The following is an 18107-nucleotide window of genomic DNA, read 5'->3' on the forward strand; positions in this document are numbered from 1 at the left end:
AAAAGTACATAGGTCATGACATCCTCAACGGGAGCGAGGGGTACCTGAATAACGAGACGCAAAAAGACAAAGCGGTTTGCCGGTTCGTACAACGTGGGATTCTGCAAGCCCGTAAACAATTTGTCCCCTCTTCCACCGGGACCTTGCGCCCGTGGGCGGGCTGTAACGTTATGTAATGCGTTCCGTCGGGTACCTGCATTTGCCCTTCACTGCGCATGACGCAACTTGACGTGTTCGCGAGGTCGTCTTTTCGGCAGAAAGCCGTCAGCCGAGACGCCGCGGGGCCGATTCCGGCGTGACATTATCCGCTCGTCTTCATTTCACACCGAACTTTTGTGTGCACTCGGCATTGTCTCGCCGTAGGGTTTCTCCAACACGACGATGATACCAAGACGGTGCTTGAGGGGCTGGTTGCCTTATCGCGTCGCCAGCATGTGGAACGCCACGCCGCTATCTCGATCCAGCAACGCCGAGTGCAACGCCGCCCAATGCTATCGCAGCCATCCGCGGCACAGATATCTCAACGATACGTAACTCGGGCGTCAGTGAGTAAAAAAAAAAACAAGGCTGTGTAATTGGATCATGTGCATCTGCGAGATTGATATCAGATACGGCCCGCCAAGCTGTATGTATCAAGTGACAAGCGGATTCGGGAGCCTAGCATTGATAACGTTGACGTTACGTACTTTGGACCACTGTCTCTATCCCCATCGTCATGGCGGCGCCGTGGAAGACATCGGAATGCCGAGCGATTAGATAAGCTAGTTCCCAAGGTCTGATAGCATCCGGTGGGAGCGCTCGTTGATGTTTGCGCAACCTTTCGGGTCACGACGCTCGCCCGACGGCTTGGTGCGGAACCCCTCCAGACACTCACAGGAGAGCGAACCGGCGTCGAGCCGTATCTAGGTTCTCGATAGGCCCGAGTGAGAGCGTGTAATTCATTATCATATCGGAAGGAACGAGACACTGTCGATACAGGATGTCACCGATAGGCCCCTTGTCGTTGGGTTGGTCGGCAGTCATGACAACGAGAGGGTTTCGGTTCCGATCTCTCAAGATAAACAGATACAGAGGCTTCCGTCAGGTGTACGGGCGGATCATGGGTCGTCGAGCGATAAATGCCCTTACTCACAGAAATTCAAAGAAGCGTTTCGACACTGACTAAGTGCCTTGCGTGGGGATTTGTGACCCGTGAACCGTTCTATGACTCGGTGTCTGCAGTTTACCTAATGATCTGCAGCACGAGATTTTATGCTTTCGGCGCCCATTGGATAATGAGTCTCGGAGCGCTAGTTATCGCTACGGGTCACCGACAGAACTAACGTTACTATACTCCGTAGCGACGTTAAGATTCTGGAGCCCATAGCACGAAAGATAGGCTCTCCATACAGCGTAGACACAAGAGATCAGGTAGCTCGGTCATCCTCCCGTCGAGCGATGCGGTCATGCTATATGGAAATGTCCTGCGTTGCTACCGGCTCCCACGGCCCACGCGCAGAGCGCCGACGTACTAGTAGTCTCACTCCGCATCAGGTACACTAACGCTCAGACAGACACACTCCGTAGAACCTTGTCCAATCTTGGCTGATGGTCCACGCAGGCAGCTTTTCTTCTTCTGCTAGGCGACTGGTATAATGTTAGACATGCTTCCGAACCAACGGCCGAAGGAGTTCCGGGAGTGGATAACGATGACCCTATGGACGCAACGTTAACCATCGGCGACGTAGGGTGCATCGAGTGGACAAGGTCATGAGTAGTCGTTGACTGTAACGTTACCTAGATTCCCGCTCCACCACGTCCTTGCCCCTGCCTGATCCTCCCAGGTTTTCTCGGTTGCTCCGCGGAAACCACCCCCCTTCTTGGTGTCTCACATCTTGCATCAAGCCCACCACCCCACCTCCCCAACCTCCAGGCTCCATATGTCCAGACATGTCATGGATCTGATCTGCTTCGTACATGTTACTGCATGGAGATATAGGATTCAGGAATCTGGAGATGGAAACCCCGGTGTTTCATGATCAGCCCATATCATGTCCGGAACCTCGAAGCTAGCGTACCGTGTACTACAGACAGAGGGCACAACCATCCTCACCACGTTGCTTTCCAAAGGGTTTCTTGGCCGGCCCACGAGGGCCTTTCGACACGCTTGCCGGGGATGGCAACGTGCGATATGTTCCGTACGTGATATGTTCCAGAAGTGCCAGGTTCGGAACGGTTGAGCCTGGATACGCACCTGGATACGGATGTACCTATAGTACACAGCATGGGCGTACGCACTGACCTCTGCTACGGTACCCGGGACAGCCGACCCCCGACGGGGGCAGGTTTGACAGGTTCGGTAAGAATAGCGAAGGCGTCTGTGGAACAATGACATGCCGACGACGTACCGCCCATCGTCTGGTTGCTGTGTGACTATGTAGTGTAGACTAACTAACGCCTGGTTTCGGGTTAGGCGATCTTGCTAGCATGGTGGGGTTCAGGTCACGAGCATGGGCCCAAGAGGGTCTCCGCCGTAGCTTCCATCACGATCCCTATCCAGGGGTAGGATCCGTGTGGAAAGCTTGCCTGCAGAAGTAATAGTCACGAAAATCTACGGACCCACGGCTGCAGGTTAGGAATGACAAGTGAGCAGTTACTCCGTACGGAGCACACTAACTACTAGTAAGCGACCAAGTGAGCCGGCTGCTCACTCAGCGGAAGGCAGTCAAGTGACACAGCCGTGACGCTCCTCACCCCGGGCCGAGCACCAGGTGTACCGGGCGGAATGTGTCAGATGGGATAGGACGGGGGGGTTCCGCGTGCCGTGGCTCCGTGCCGGGCTCGGAAAGAGAACAGGGTCCGGAGTACGCAGTAGAACGTGGAAAAGCTTGAGAAAACAAAAACCGTTACCCGGAAACCTAGGGGTGTTTGTGAGACATATCGGCCTGCCAAGGAATCGAGACCTCGCAGAAACGCGTTGCCCTGATCTGTCCCCTGACCCGCCCCCGGCACGGGAGCTAGGTTGTTTTTTTTCTCTCACCCCTACAATATCCATGTGTCAAGAAATCCGGGGTAAACATGGATGGCGTGTGCCGGCTCCGTTGATGGTGTGGTGAGGTTTGACGACGACGCCACATCCGGCCCGAAGCCGGCTTACACAGTACCTCAATTGACAGGTGGGTCGCGGTCCGGAACCTGGGGGCGGAGCCGGAGGTGTCTTAGGTCTTGGATGGATACTCCCGGTGAGCTGTCGTTACCCTCCCTTGCTTTACCATAGGAGGAGCATCGGGATCCAAAGGCGTGCCCGAATTTAGCACACCTGCGGGTGACCGATGCCCTTGTTCGGTCCTGCAACCTACACCGTTAGCTTGTATGGGCCATCCCGGCATGCGAAAGGGAGGGGTGGGAAGCATCGCATCCAATGGCAGAAGCGGATCACTTTCAACGTACGGACGACCGGTCACCGGCCGCTTACCTTATCCAAACATCTCGCACGACTCGAAGTGACACCGTTGCCGACGGGCAGGAAACAGCAAACCTGGAAGAGCGGTCAGCGTCGACATCTTCGCTGGATGCTGCATGTCCCTGCCGGCGCTGGCATGGAACGGCCGGGGATCTGGTGCCATCCCGAAGCGTCCAATGAGGGCGGTGATGGCACAAATATCACAACGTCACGAGAGCATCACGCCGGTCCGCAAGTGGCCTGTAGATCGGCCTTCATTGCAGACCCGTTGTGATGTCGATGTTGACAGCGATTCGCACTTCGTATGGTCTTTGGGGTGCAGGTGGTGGCGATGGAGATTGGGATGCATGCAAAGGCATGGCTGGCCAGCGTTGTTGGGCACGACAGCCAGCCGAAGCCGTGTGGGGGAAGCGGTGAGAGCCCTGGACTGGGCCGCCCGGGGCACGGGGCACGGGGCGAATGTGGGGTAACGGTGAGGCTCATGTTCATGGAACCTCAATCCTCGAGAAGTCACCCCTTGCTTACTACCCTCGCGGGGGCCGCCGTCTTGGGACGGCCGTGTTGCATTCGCCTGTCTCCCCGCCATTCGGAAGAGGGGCCCCCAACCTGCGATGAGTCAGGGCCCTACACGGGGGTTGGGCACGGCACGTGTGGCAGAAATCTCCTTAGGAGCAGCAGAGGGTTGGGTGGGTGATGGGACAATGTGGGATGGGATATGATGGCTGAGCCGGGACAGAGCAGTCGATGGCGATGCCAGAAATACTGATTGAGTCGCCCGCGGGGCTATTTTGGCCGTCGGGCGCGGCGAGTTGTATTACGGATGGCCCCTAGCCCCGTTGTAATACGGGATTTGGAGCAGTGCCCCGCCATCAGCTGTGCTGGGCTTTGACTTTTTTTTTTTTTTTTTTTTTTTTTTTTTTTTGTGCAAGACGTTTGGCTGTCAGCTCAAGGGGGGTGGCGAGTCTGCAGCCCTGCGGTTGCGGCGGGCGGCGGGCGGCGGGCGGCGGGTCGCGCGCCTTTCCAGCAGGTTGTGGGCGGGCAGTGGCCGAATGTGCAGTTGCGCCGGTCTTAAGACAGGCGGGCGACATACATGCTTCCAGCGTCCGATATTCTCGTAAACGACGCCGACCCAGGGTACGAGGTGCACAATGCCGGTCGCGTCACTTGACCCCAGCTCCCGTGGCTCGGCGGCGGGCGGTGGGGGAACTGGATGGATCAGGGTGGCTACCTCTCTAGGTACCTAGCGTAGGTAGCGGGAGGGAGTTAATGCGCAATGGGACAATTCCAGGTTGTGGTGTGAGGTGTGATGAAATGTTGGGCGGCGCGCCCGTGTACAGGTGGCGCTGTGTGTGCTGACGGGAGTCGTTCTTGCGAGATCTACACAGTACATACCACAGGGAGGGCTTTGGGTCATGAGTTAGTTCCATCGACCCTCTCTTGCCCCGGGCAGGGATCCGGTTGCGGCCGGGCAAGGCAAGACGCCCACGTCAGTGCCTGAAGCCCGGAGCTGGTTTGGGTAGGTGAGGTAGAAGTATAGTGTCAACTGGTATCGACACGGTTCACCATCCAATTCGATCCTTGCTCATTCCGTCCATCGACGGGAGAGGGGCCAGCGCAGTGCACACGTATGTAGCCTGGGTGATGTCAAGAACCTATCTAGGGCGGTCCGGGCAGGACCTGGAAGGACCTGGAAGATGGTCAGATCTCGGATCGCCGTCGTGCTTTGCGGTGGTGCTTTTTTCTTGCTTTTTGTCCGGTGTATAGTACCTTTGGTTGTTCGTGTGTCTGTCGGGTTCGAAGGTCAGGGGCCTGGAAGCATGGGGGTGCAGGTCACGAGAACGGACTGGATGCCCCCAGATCCGAGGGTGCCGCGCCGGAAATCACACGGTGGAGATACTGCAGCTCTCCGGCATATGACCCCACCCTGGGCCATCCCACTTCGAGCTGGAAGGCGTTGGCCTTGTTGCGTTATTGCTGCGAGCCCTGACGAAGTTGCGATACCAACGGAGACCCGCGTTCTTGTGACCGCCTCCTCATCCTGGGGCAACCTTGCAACCCTCCCTGTCCCCCACAACCACTACCGGATGCCCCTGGTTCCCGCCTTTGTCATCCAGCGACGGTACAAAACCGCCTCGGCGACGCCGCCGACGCCCGCAACCTCCTATCCGCCTCTATCCCCTCCGCTCTCAAGCTATCCCTAGCACACAAACAGGCGCTCCAAGCCGACCACCCTCCACTCGCTATCCCATTGGTGGCGCACCGCGTCAAAGCTTCACTGACACCCAACCACCCAACCACACATCACCGCCAAGCTGGCTCCGACCCAGACCCTACCGCCGACCCAGCCATTGGGCCAACCTTCTCATGGTGTAACAGAACAGGCTGGCGACCCACGAATCGGAATGACCAGCAAGGAGCGGTCGCGGCCGCGGCCGCGGTTCGTTCCCATCCCCATCGAAACGACGTTTGAGAGATACCGGACGACAATACCCCACGGCGAGCCCACGCCGAGCCCGTCCCCAAAGTCGCCATCGTCTCCGTTTTTCGCCCCGCCGGCCCCGCGACAGAAGCGTCGCTTTGCTCCCCAGCTCGTAGAGGCGTCCGTCCGCCGCTCGAGGCGAGCCGGCGACGAAGGCCCCGCGACCAAGCCGACCGACAAGACGGATATCACCCCCTACACCAACCACATCTACGCCCCCAAACCCCGGAAGAGACTCGGCCATGCCGGCGCCTCGAGCCAGGAGAGGCCCAAGGGCCATGCGCGCCGCGAGTCTTGCGACGACGAGCTTGCCGGCGGCTTCTTCAACATGGCGGCTCGCGATGCCCAGAAGAAGCTGCAAGAGGTGGCCATGACGGCCTTCCCCAACAGCGGCCAGAGGATCGGAGGCGCCGAGCACTTTTACGTCCGCGAGGGTTCCGAGGATGACAGCCCCCGGGGGCGGCCGCTGACGCGGGGGCCCTGGAACCCTCTGTCGCGGCGTAACTCGTCCGAGGAGGACATCAGCTGGGCCTTCAAGGAGATGCAGGAGCACGCCCTCCGCCTCGAGCGCGCCAGGTCACGCTCCCGCATCGACTCGATCGACCTTGACAACATGAGCATGGACGGCCCGCCGAGCGACGCCATGGGCTTGACGAGCGCCCCGAGGAGGTCCATCGTCGACTCGCCGCTGTGGACGGCGCGGCGGGCGTCGTCGCCTTCGCCAAGTCGTATCGGGGATTCCCCCGTGCCGATCCTCCGCTCCGACTCTGCGATCCATCCCATCGGCGAGTCGCACATGCCTTATGTCCCGCCCGAGTCGCCTCCGATCCGTCCCATCGGCGAGTCCTTGATGCCGTACATCCCCTCCGCGCCGGTCGGCCAGGCGGCGCACATGCCGTACGCCCCGTCCTCCCGAATTCCACCCGACACCGCCTTCGGCTCCCGTCAGCATATCGCGTTTGCCCCGCCACCCCCTGAGCGCGACATGTCGCTGGAGCGGGCGCGTCAGGAGCACCGCCGCCGGTTGCGCAAGTCACCCCCCTTGTTGGGGGAGGACCTCACGTTCCGGCGTTGCCCGTCGCCCAAGCAGACCAAGCTCGAGCCTACCCATCTCTGGGACGTCGCGTCGGGCCGGACGCTCGAGGACCAGAATCGTGACCCGACCGAACAACATGGCTTATGGCGCGGGTACTGCTACACCGCCGATAAGAACGAGATGCTTGCCCCCGCCGAGCGGCCTGCCATGATCGTGACGCCGCACCCGGACAATGCGCCCACCACGGACCCATTCGCCGAGGCGTTTGCCAAGCTCAACACGGCACCGGCCGCACCCAGCGAGGACGGATCGGCCCCGCCGTCCCCGTCGTCGCGGGATAGCACCCACTCGGTCCCGCTTCCAGGCCACCACTCGGCCAGGCACGCCCTCCCCGAGCACCGCACGCGCAACCACGAGCCCAAGGGCATCCACATGCTGCAACACTCCCTAGCGAGCCTCGAAGACCAGCTGCGGCGCGAGAAGGAGGCGGCCGAGCTCGAGGAGAAGATCGCCGCCGAGTTCGACGACCATTTTGTCACGCAGGTGTACAACTACCTGTCTCTTGGCTACCCAGCCACGGCGAGGCAGTACGACGAGGAGCTGAGCAAGATCAGCCACATTGGCGTTGCGGAGCTGGAAAAGGACGACGAGGCGATCATGCGGGCGCTCTGGGGGGAGAGGGAAGGGGACGGGGCGAATGGTGATGACGGCCATGGCAAGAAGCCCAAGGCCCGGGGCCATATCTTGCTTGACCGCGAGGCGAAGGATGGGGTGCGCGAAGAAGATCGGTGCTCGCGGTGGAAGGCGCTCAAAAAGTACATCCACGAGTGGGCGAGGCAACATCCGGACCTGAACGCCATCAGCCCTCTGGCGTGGGGCATGCAGGACCGGAGGGGGAGCTGGGGCGTGTAAACCTCCCTCTGGGCCGTGGCGGCTGCTGGCCTCCCTTTGGCGTTTTTCCACCGTCTACTACCACATCGACGCGACACCCGCCGACCGAGCGCATGCATACTTTGGATCTTTCTTTTTCCTTCTACCTCCCCACGGTCTTCACCTGAAGCTTTCTACCTAACGACCCGATGTCGTTCCAGCTCGATGCGCTTCCTCGGTCGCTTCCGTCCTCCTTCCTAATACGCGTCTTCACCCTTTCGACCGGCAGCCCCCTTTTTTTGTATTCTCCTTTTCTTGCTCTCTCCCTGCTTGATCTCCCCAGGGTCATGGGGCAGATGGAAGGCAACAGCAGGACATAATGTTATGACTTGCATTTTTAGACTGTTCTGTTTGAGCACTGCTTTTTTTTTTTCGAGTTGCCACGTCTCAACCCCTACCAAGACGTAGACCTTGCAGTCCCACTGGCTTGGGCACATTTGGAAGGGGGGAGAGGAGGGAGGGGCGGGTTAGTATCTGTACAACGGCGGAACAGGGTTGGTACGAGGTGCAGAAAAAAAGTACTTGGGTTGCCTTGGAGAGAATCGGTTCATTCGGTTCAACGAGAGACAGGGAAGGGAGGTGGAAAAAAAGAGGCTAGAGGGTTTGGCGAGACATGTTTATGGTTTTTTTTCTGTTGGCTGGCTACCCAGGTGTACCTGGGCCATCCTTTTGTGTGGTGGTTTTCTTCACCTCACCGACCTCCCTACTATGGCTATGTTTGGGGTTTGCTATAGAGTAGAATCCATGGATTTCGGGTGATGCACTCAATCCCTTGCCCCTGTTTTTTTTTTTCCTTTTTTCTTTTGTCTTTGATATCCCGGACGTGAAGGTGAAGATGACGGTTGCGGTGGCGATCTCCTGATTTCGATGAGGGTGTTTGTCGCATCAACGATTTGGGCATGTGACGGGATACCAGGTCCTCCTGGGGCGAAGCAAGGACACGAGTTTTGTTGATGGCGTGTCAAAGAGCCTACCGACCGAAGGTACCTAGGCAACCGGAAGTTACCCAAGTTACCTCGGGTTTCGTTGCGTCCGGGGTGAATGTTTGTCGATTCCCTTCGAGTCAGGACCCGGGTTGGTTTCCATGGTGGTGTGCATCCCATCCCAATCTCGTGGTTCAGATGGCTGTTGGTTGCCGAGCTGCAGCTTGTTGTTATTGGTGTTGTGGGGGAGACTTCTACACAGTATCTAGGTACTATAGTTACCTATTCAGGTTGGCAACCCTGCCCCCCCCCCTCCCCCCTTTCTCCCCCCGGGCCCCCCGAGAGCTGGGCCCTGTCCAACCGTCCGCTGTCTCGGTTGGCCCCGCTGCGGGAGTGGGTCCATGACGCCCGCTAGGAGGTAGTTACACAGTAACCTTAGCTTATCGACACCTTTATCGGTGAGCTGCCTCGACATCCAGCCCACTCAACTCCCTCCCACATCCTTTTACCATCCCAACTGACGCCATTGAAACGGCCGCCACATCTTGTTCATCCCACCTCCCCGCGTGTGCCTCCCACGTTGCCCACCCCCGCCTCTTCTTGAACCACATCTAGCCGGACCGCAACCCTCGATGCGTTGACCCCTCGGACCGCGGATCCATGGAGCCGTCGCCTCTCACGCACCAGCCTCGGCCGGAGGTGTTCCAGCCCAAGATCGTCCGCCTGTATGAAGCGCTGTTCAAGGTTTGATCTTTGCCTTGTTGTTTTGTTTTGCGCTTGCTTTCCGAGATGGACGGTGTCGGGGCTGCAGGATGCATCGCCTGCCTTGCATCTTCTGATCACGTCCACGCGGGAGCTCCTCTGCCCGGGGGGAACAAAGCTGTGCTGACATGTTGATGCTTCGGGTTAGGTTCGTCCCCCCCCCTCCCGCCCTCTTGCGAAGAATCCCACCCTCCCCCATCTTCCGTCACTTTGCGGCAAGATTGCACCGACAACGCCTCTCGATGTGACTCGCTGACTCGAGACTCTCGGCTTCGACCGCACGCAGGACGACTCGGACGAGACAGAACGGTCCGAGGGCTTCTGGAAGGAGTTCTTTCTCCTACGACCCGACCGGCCTTCGCTGCGCGAGATACTCGACGATATCGACCCCAACGAGCTCCTGCAGCTCGAGCACCAGACCAGGCAGCTGTTTGCCCGGGCAGTGGGCGCCCTGAGGAACCCCTTCGGCGTGGCGGACCTGCACGCTCTCGACGTGAGACACACTTGCCCACCCGTCCGTCACGGCTGGCCTTTCAGCCGATGCCTTATTCGGAAGACAGGTGGCAGACAGGATCACCCAAGGCTGACATCGGAGGTTCTCCCATAGACCCTCAGCGTCTTTATGGCCTCGGTGCTTGGGAAGAAGTACACCAACCCGAGCTCCGACATCATCGAGCTGCTGGCAGGCCTGGACCGCATCGACACGGTATTCGCCGACTTCGTCGCCGCCCTTGAAACATTAATTCGCGCCGGGCGGAACAGCGCCCACGAATGCTGCCCCAACGGCATCGGCCACGCAGGCCAAGCAGAGGCGCAAGGGAGCCGAACAGCGGCGCAATGCACATACACGGCGGACCTGCAGCAGAAAGCCGTGGAGGTAGCGCTGGCCGTCGCATCGGGCGCCTACCAGACCAGCCTGCTGTCGTATTTCATGCAGAGGGATCTGTTCCCGGCAATCATCAACGTGAGCCTTGGATCGGGGATCCTGGAGAGCTGCCATGACGGCCGACCAGACATGGAAGCTGACACGCAAGATGACGGCTAGTGCATCCAGTCGCAGACGACAACGCCATCAGCATCCGCATCCTCAACCGGGTTATCAAGGCCGTTCATGCTCCTCGGCCTGCTAGCCAACTACAACAAGTTCGAGTTCCAGAATCCGTACCAGATGCGGCTCAACGATTTTGTCAACGAGCGCGTCATCCGAGGCATCGTCCACGGCATCGGCCAGGCGTGTCGGCGCCTCAGGACCCAATACACGGATGTGCAGGACGACTTGCCGGAGGGATGGACGCTGGCAGCCACGCTGAGCCGGATCGGGCTGGGCGCCATCGCGCCTGGAGGCAGGCCGCCGCCCAAGCCTGCCTTTGACGCCGAGACGGCGAAGAAGATGTTTTCAGAGCTGTGGGTTCCGTCCTTCACGGCCGTGCCTTTTTTCTTTTCCCTTTATCTCCCCCTTGTCCTTGACTGACGTACCATGTCCGCGCAGACCCGGCCAAGAAGCGGCCGTCCTCTTGTCTACCTACGACTTTACCCATGCCAACAAGCTTTTCAGCATGGAGTTTGTCACCTGGACACCCACCGAGCCCAAGGGCGAAGAGACCCCCTTCGCGAGCTTCCTCTCGGTGACGTCGTACCTCCTCCAGCACGCCCACCTATCCCAGCGCACGACGCTCTACGCCCACCTCAACCTCATGATTTTCCGCCTGCTCGTCGAAGACCCTGCGCTCTGCCGGCGCATGTCCAGCGATGAGAGCAAGACGTCAGTGCGGCTCTGTCGGCAACGGTCGCCGTACCTCCCCCTCGTCCGCGGCGAGCGCGTTTTGGCGACGGCGGTGATGGATGTCATGGTGGATGCCATCAACCACAACCTGCGGCGAAGGCTGGACGTGGGACTGTACGCCCTGTGCGCGGGCATCCTGCTGCGCGTGGTCGGGTTCCTGTCCCGCTCGAGGACGCGGCTCGAGTACCATTGGAACGAGCTGTTCCGCGCGCTGCTGTCGCTGGTGCGGTTCCTGACCACGTACGCGGCCGACCTTCGCATGCTGCCTCGCGTCGAGACGGTGCTGGATCTGGTGGTCAACCTGCTCGCGCTGGGGTTGTCGCAGGGCGAGACGTTCCTGCCCACCCCGGCGGCGTACGACGATCTGTTTTACAAGGTGGTGGAGTCGGGAGAGGTGCTGGTCAAGTTTCGGGATACCTGGGGCTTGTCGAACCGGCCGAGCAACTCGATCGAGACGTTGGTCAAGGTGAGCCAGCATTACAAGGAGATGCTGGTGGAAGGGAAAGGGGCAGGGAATGGAGGCGGCGGGGGCGGCGCCGGTGGCGGTGGAGGGGGTGGGAAGGCGGGCAAGCCGTCGCAGCTTACGAGCCTGCAGGTGGCCGAGGTGATCAAGCAGGGGTACGAGACGCTGAGCATCCAGGCCAAGGAGGGGCTGGACAGTTGGGAGAGGTATCGCGAGGCGGACGAGCGGACCGTGTTAAAGAAGGTGGCGAGGGCGGCGGTAGGGGATGTGAAGGGCTTGGTCGTGGGGTAGAGGCATTGTTCATGTACTGCTCTGTAGTCCTGGAGTGTAGAGGCAAGCACGTATAGGACGTCCCCGAGCGGGGTTATTTTGGAATTAATTGGTAGCGGTGAGAGAGGTATGATAAGTAGTTATCCGCTGAACTTAGGCCAGGGGTTGAGAGAGTGACGTCAAGGACGGAACATCGAGCGATCTTTCGGTCTGGGGAGGGGCCTACGGCCCAACGTTCGATATGGTTAATTCCGCGCATAGGTACTTTTTCAAAGGACAATCATTCAGTACCGAGCTGAAGGAATCGGTAGGTTGGTGGCATGTCAGTAGGGAGTTTCCAGCAGATACTCAGCCTCTCAACTTGAGGGGAGGCAGCCTATAATAATCACAGTACATCAACGAAACATCTTCAGTTCCTGTTCCTGAACGGGCCAAGCGGCAACCGGGCTCTTGGGACCTGGGAATCTTCAGCGGAAATGCGTTCGGCGCGGCGGGGCTCCGATGTCTAATAGAAAAGCCGTGATTGGTCCCGGCGGCAACCGGGGGAAATGCTGGGGCTTGGCATCATGTCACGGCTCGGCGAAACAACGGGAAACGGCCATGACCTTCCTCCCAGCGCGGCGCCGGATTGGAAATTCATCACCTTGGAAATTCCCTACCGTACCCGGCGCTCGGTTTGCCTTGCCACCCTCGAACCAACAACATCGCTGGGAAGCCGGAAAACTCCTTGTTGGCTTCTCGCCCTTTGCGTCGATCTCCTTTCTGCGACCTCCCTGGGTCTGAGCGAACACGCCACACTTGCGGCCTTTGTCTTGGATCTCGACCTCGACCTCGACCTCGACCTCGACCTCAGGACTCGATCCGGCAACCAACACAAACACAAAACCACCACATCTACGGAAAACCAAGCGAAGGAAAGGAACCACAGCCGACCATGAACACCCCAACCTTCCTCACGGGACGTGCCGTCTCGGCCGTCTGCCGCTCCTGTCGCCGCTCCCTCCTGCAAAAGAAGCTCCATCAGCAGCGCCACTTTGCGACGACGCCCGCCGCTTGCGTCACGGCGTTCCAAGCCTACTCTCTCCCGCAGCAACCGCCGCCGTCGGCCCGCGGCGCCTCGGTGCCGTCGTCGTCCATCACTACCACTCCGATCGATGCGCCGCTGCCTCCGCCGCCCGCGCGCACGTCCCCGTCGAGGCCGTGGGCCGGCCCGTCGCCGCCGCCGTCGCCATCGCCATCACCGTCCGTGTTGAACGTCTTGGAGGGCGAGGCGCAGCCGTCGACAAAGGCCTTCTCAGGGGCGGGTGAGCCAGGGGCACAGCAGCAGACACAAACACAACAACGGGCAACATCAGGGGCAGAGGCGACGCAGACGTCTCCCTCGGCCTCCGCGACGCCGGCGCCACCGACCCAGCCGCCAACAACCGCGCCGGCCGCCGCGCAATCGCCCGCCACCCCCGACAAGACGCCCTCCCCCGCCAGCCCGACGACCCGCCCCCGCTCCAAGCTCCGCGCGCGCAAGGCCGCCATCACGCTCACCCCGGCGGCCGTCGAAAGGCTGCGCGCCCTCCTGGACCAGCCCGAGCCAAAGCTGATCAAGGTCGGGGTGCGCAACCGCGGCTGCTCGGGCCTCGCGTACCACCTCGAGTACGTGGACAAGGCGGGGACGTTTGACGAGACGGTGGAGCAGGACGGGGTGCGCGTCCTGATCGACAGCAAGGCGCTCTTTAGCATCATCGGCAGCGAGATGGACTGGGTCGAGGATACGCTGAGCCAGAGGTTTGTGTTTAGGAATCCGAATATCAGTGAGTCCACCCCCCCCCCCCCCCTTTGCTATTTCCCTTCCCGCTGCGGGTTGCGGGCATGCGAAGGCGCATGATGCTGACTGGGCCATCGTTACAGAGGAGCAGTGCGGGTGCGGCGAGTCTTTTATGGTGTAAGGGATGCATGGGAGTGGATGATTCGTTTTGGGAAGCAAAACCAGACCTTTTTGTTTTCCCCATTCTCTGTTTGTTATTTCGGTGGGCATGATGAGACATGGCGTTTCTCACCTTGAGAAGAATTGGGAAGATGGTTTTTCGGATCAGGAGAGGATGGGTGCATTAGGTCTTGCGGGCGGGGTTAGAGACTGCGTTACAAGTTGAGGTACCTTGCCTAATGTCATGATTGCATGTCCTGGATGTTTTTTGCTTTGTTACACTTGAGGTCCGTTAGCATAGCGTACTAGTACTGCGTAGACAAGATACGATGGTGGAGGACTGCATCTGACCCAAGTGGCCGGGGTAGGTAGGTAGGTAAGGGGGGTTAACCCGAGTGCCGGGTCATCAGCGGGGCCCTGCGCTACGCTAAAGGTAGTTACCGTCAGGTACCTGGCTGTGTACATACACAGTACTGTGTAACTACTACATAACTGATCGGGACCCTGACCAGCTCTGGGACCACCTGAGAGTGGGGCCGGCGCGCTGGGTCGTTGATTGGAGTGCGCCAAGGTCCGCCATTAACGAATTCACGTCAACGCCCGAACGCGGATCGCGAGATCGTGTTTCGTTTCAATAAACTTACGCAGTACCTTACTTGAACCTCTCATATTTTTGATGCTCAGCTTTACGCTCCACGCTCCACCCACCTTGGCTGGCTTTTTGCACCACGCATTTTGGCTCCCGTTCCATCTTCTCTGTACCTCCATTCGATATCCTCGCCTCCTCACACTTGTTGGCATGCATTCCCTCGTCGCCAGCGCATAGCCATGGTCATCTGCCCCATCTGCAGCCGCGGCGTGCTGGCGTCCCAGATCAACGCCCACATCGACTCGGACTGCAAGACCTTTCTCGTTGACGACACGGCTTCTTCTTCTTCTGCTACTTCTACTTCGTCGCAGTCTCCATGGACCGGCACCCAACCGACCTCCAGCTCTCAATACAACCAACCCTCGTCCACCCAGAAGAAGCGCTCCGCCTCAACCTTCTTCCAGACCCCCGCCGCGAAGCGACAAACCCTCACCACCCTCCGAACTGTCGACTCCTCCGCCAACGGCCCCAAGGCCGGCGTTAAGCGAAGCTACGACGAAGGCCCGGGCAGCAACACCAGCAACAGCAGCAGCAACAACAACAATAACAACGGCTCATCGCCCGCCGGGACGAGCCATGGCGCCGCAGCCTCCAGCGACACCCGGGACGAGGCCCCGGCCAAGCGCTCCAAGAACGCCCGCACCGCGCCCCTGGCCGAGCGCATGCGCCCCGACACGCTCGACGACGTCCTCGGCCAGGACCTCGTGGGCCCCAACGGCGTGCTGCGCGCCCTCATCGAGTCGGGCCGCGTCCCCAGCATGATCCTCTGGGGCGGGTCGGGCACCGGAAAGACCACCATCGCCCGCTGCATCGCCCGCCGCGCCGGCTGCCGCTTCATCGAGCTCAACGCCGCGAGCACCGGGGTCGGCGAGTGCAAGAAGCTCTTTGCCGACGCCGCCAACGACCTGGCGCTGACGGGTCGCCGCACCATCATCTTCTGCGACGAGATCCACCGCTTCAACAAGTCGCAGCAGGACGTCTTCCTCCGGCCCGTCGAGGCCGGCACCATCACGCTCATCGGCGCCACCACCGAGAACCCGAGTTTCCGCGTCCAGTCCGCCCTGCTCAGCCGCTGCCGCACCTTTACCCTGCAGCCCCTCTCCGAGGACGATCTGCGGCGCATCCTCGCCCGCGCCTTGCGAGCCGAGCAGGAATCCGAGGGCTTCGAGCCCAGCCCCCTCCTCGACGACGACTTCCTCCGCTATATCGCCGCCTTCGCCGACGGCGACGCCCGCACCGCCCTCAACCTCCTCGAGCTCGCCATCTCCATCGCCCACCGCCCTCCCGCGGCCGACCCCGCCCCGCCCGACGGCGCCCAGCAGGACCAGCCGCCCCGCGTCCTCACCCGGGAAGCCCTCAAGGCCGCCCTCACAAAGACGCTCGTCTACGACCGCGCCGGCGACCAGCACTACGACACCATCTCGGCCTTCCACAAGTCGGTCCGCGGCTCCGACCCGGACGCGGCGCTCTACTACCTCGCGCGCATGCTCCAGTCGGGCGAGGACCCGCTCTTCATCGCGCGCCGCATGGTCGTCATCGCCTCCGAGGACGTCGGCCTGGCCGACAACTCGCTGCTCCCGCTCGCCACGGCCGCCTACACGGCGACGCAGCAGCTCGGCATGCCCGAGGCCCGCATCCCCCTGGCCCACTGCGCCGTCGCGCTGTGCCTCGCCCCCAAGAGCACGCGGGCCTACCGCGGCCTGAACAACGCCATGTCGGCCCTGCAGGAGCCCGGCGTGGCGAGCCTGCCCGTTCCGATCCACCTGCGCAACGCGCCGACCCGCCTCATGCGCGAGATGGGCTACGGCCAGGCCTACAAGTACCCGCCCAACTACAAGGACGGCAGGGTCAAGCAGGAGTACCTGCCCGACAAGCTGATAGGGAGGCGCTTCTTGGAGGATAGGCATCTCGGGTTGGAGTTGGATCCCGACCTCGAAATGGAAGAAGGTGGCGGAGGAGGGTAGGTAGATACATGCGATAGATGATGGCATGTGGTTGGTTTGGATAGATGCGGTACCACCTCTGCATGACATGGCATTGTCTGGATAGGATGGCTCATCTGCGCGTTTGTATTCTCTACATACCCAACGTAGATCCCACTACAACAAGACTCGTCAGCTGGTACCACATCCGAGCATCCATGCCCTTACGCGGACAGCCCTTCCGACAACGATACGCACCCTTCTCCCCTTACAAACGAGGCACTCTTCCAGCATCTCACAAGGTGTATTATGCAAGGCGCCTGCACGTAGCTTGCAGCTCCCGCGATTCGTCTATGCCATGTCTGCCCATGTCACCTGCAAAGGGATTGCCCAGCCCTATGACGCCCATCTAAGGTCGCACTCGCGCCATGCAGGTCCAGATTGGGAATGGAAAGCAGCCTGCAAGTTCCGACAGTGGTGTGGGGTCGAAGGACGGGTCCTACTTTCGGTCTACTAGTGATGCCCCGGGGAAAAAGGGGGTGTGGAAGCACCCCTGAGCTCTCTGGTCTTGTCAACACAACGAGGCGAATTGTTGAAGTGAAAATGAGAGTGTTGAGAAAAGATGGTCCTGTCGGTGTACTTGGGAAGCGGAAGTTCAAGGATTCCAGGGGTGGTGTTGTAGGTTATGTCGGCATATCGCTGGCTCATCGACTGCGTCCAGCGAAACCGATCGGTGGTCGAACCAACAACAGATCGTCTGATCGTTGCTGCACACGCACCAGACCGGCCCGGCCGGCTGCCGTATGCATGTTGCATGTAGCTAGTGCGCCGTGCATGCTGGTAACCAATGGGGCTTTGCCTGATGAGCCATGGGCAATGAGTGATCTCAAGTTCCAAATCTTCAGGTATACATTCCACATTGGAAGAGTGAAAGTCGTTCATGATCTTGTCTAGCGATGCTCTGTCGATAGAAATATAATTGGGGATCCACAACCAATGCTGGAATGGGAACATCGAAGTTTAAGAAGCTGAGGAGGTGGAGAGCGAGAAACGAGTGTTATACTCATAGCATCACCTTATAACACGCTGTTGACACATAGGAAAGCAAGAGCAGCCCACGACATAAACTAGCCGTACGATCAACCCCTGGCTCTGGGTGAAGGGGGGTGGACGAAAGTAAGATGCTCCAAGATCTCCAGGTTCAATAGCCAACTACAGCACCTCAGCACAGAGAAGCCCGAGTGAATTCCGCAAATAGTTAGAACTAACCCTCTGATGTGATAATTTTGCAGAGATCAGCGAGACAACACCGGATTCTCTGCTTACCGGCGGAGGGTCTTGCACGGCACGAACGGAAATACGAAGGATCGCGCTTCGAAGCAGACCGGAACCCAGCCAACAAGAAGCCCTCGTCATGAGGGACGGAAGGCCATCCTGTAATAACCGAAGCGTCACCACGCCGTTCAGTGCGCGCCAACCCCCACGCGGTTTGTCTCAGTGAGCATCGGATGTGAGAACCCGGCTGCGAGA

The 18107-nt window shown here is 59.9% G+C and overlaps 5 protein-coding genes across 5 annotated transcripts; 4 read left to right on the forward strand and 1 right to left on the reverse strand.

Annotated features, from left to right (window-relative positions):
• Positions 1 to 450: 450 nt before the first annotated feature.
• On the reverse strand, positions 451 to 717 carry VTJ83DRAFT_6939 (uncharacterized protein; the record flags this gene model as incomplete). The annotated part of the gene is made up of 2 exons (XM_071013705.1): positions 451 to 590; positions 687 to 717. The coding sequence occupies 2 exons, from the start codon at positions 715 to 717 to the stop codon at positions 451 to 453; spliced, it is 171 nt and encodes a 56-aa protein (XP_070864566.1).
• A 5127-nt stretch (positions 718 to 5844) lies between these two features.
• Positions 5845 to 7869, forward strand: VTJ83DRAFT_6940 (uncharacterized protein; the record flags this gene model as incomplete). Its single annotated transcript, XM_071013707.1, has 1 exon — positions 5845 to 7869. One exon carries the CDS (start codon positions 5845 to 5847, stop codon positions 7867 to 7869), a length of 2025 nt encoding a protein of 674 aa, XP_070864567.1.
• Positions 7870 to 9470: 1601 nt separating this feature from the next.
• On the forward strand, positions 9471 to 12109 carry VTJ83DRAFT_6941 (uncharacterized protein; the record flags this gene model as incomplete). The annotated part of the gene is made up of 5 exons (XM_071013708.1): positions 9471 to 9554; positions 9859 to 10065; positions 10180 to 10536; positions 10618 to 10976; positions 11062 to 12109. The coding sequence occupies 5 exons, from the start codon at positions 9471 to 9473 to the stop codon at positions 12107 to 12109; spliced, it is 2055 nt and encodes a 684-aa protein (XP_070864568.1).
• Positions 12110 to 13022: 913 nt separating this feature from the next.
• VTJ83DRAFT_6942 (uncharacterized protein) lies at positions 13023 to 14028 on the forward strand (the record flags this gene model as incomplete). The annotated part of the gene is made up of 2 exons (XM_071013709.1): positions 13023 to 13893; positions 13991 to 14028. The coding sequence occupies 2 exons, from the start codon at positions 13023 to 13025 to the stop codon at positions 14026 to 14028; spliced, it is 909 nt and encodes a 302-aa protein (XP_070864569.1).
• An 806-nt stretch (positions 14029 to 14834) lies between these two features.
• On the forward strand, positions 14835 to 16619 carry VTJ83DRAFT_6943 (uncharacterized protein; the record flags this gene model as incomplete). The annotated part of the gene is made up of 1 exon (XM_071013710.1): positions 14835 to 16619. One exon carries the CDS (start codon positions 14835 to 14837, stop codon positions 16617 to 16619), a length of 1785 nt encoding a protein of 594 aa, XP_070864570.1.
• Positions 16620 to 18107: the final 1488 nt, after the last annotated feature.

This window comes from Remersonia thermophila, chromosome 6 (genome assembly GCF_042764415.1).
Source record: "Remersonia thermophila strain ATCC 22073 chromosome 6, whole genome shotgun sequence".
Classification (NCBI taxonomy): domain Eukaryota; kingdom Fungi; phylum Ascomycota; class Sordariomycetes; order Sordariales; family Chaetomiaceae; genus Remersonia; species Remersonia thermophila.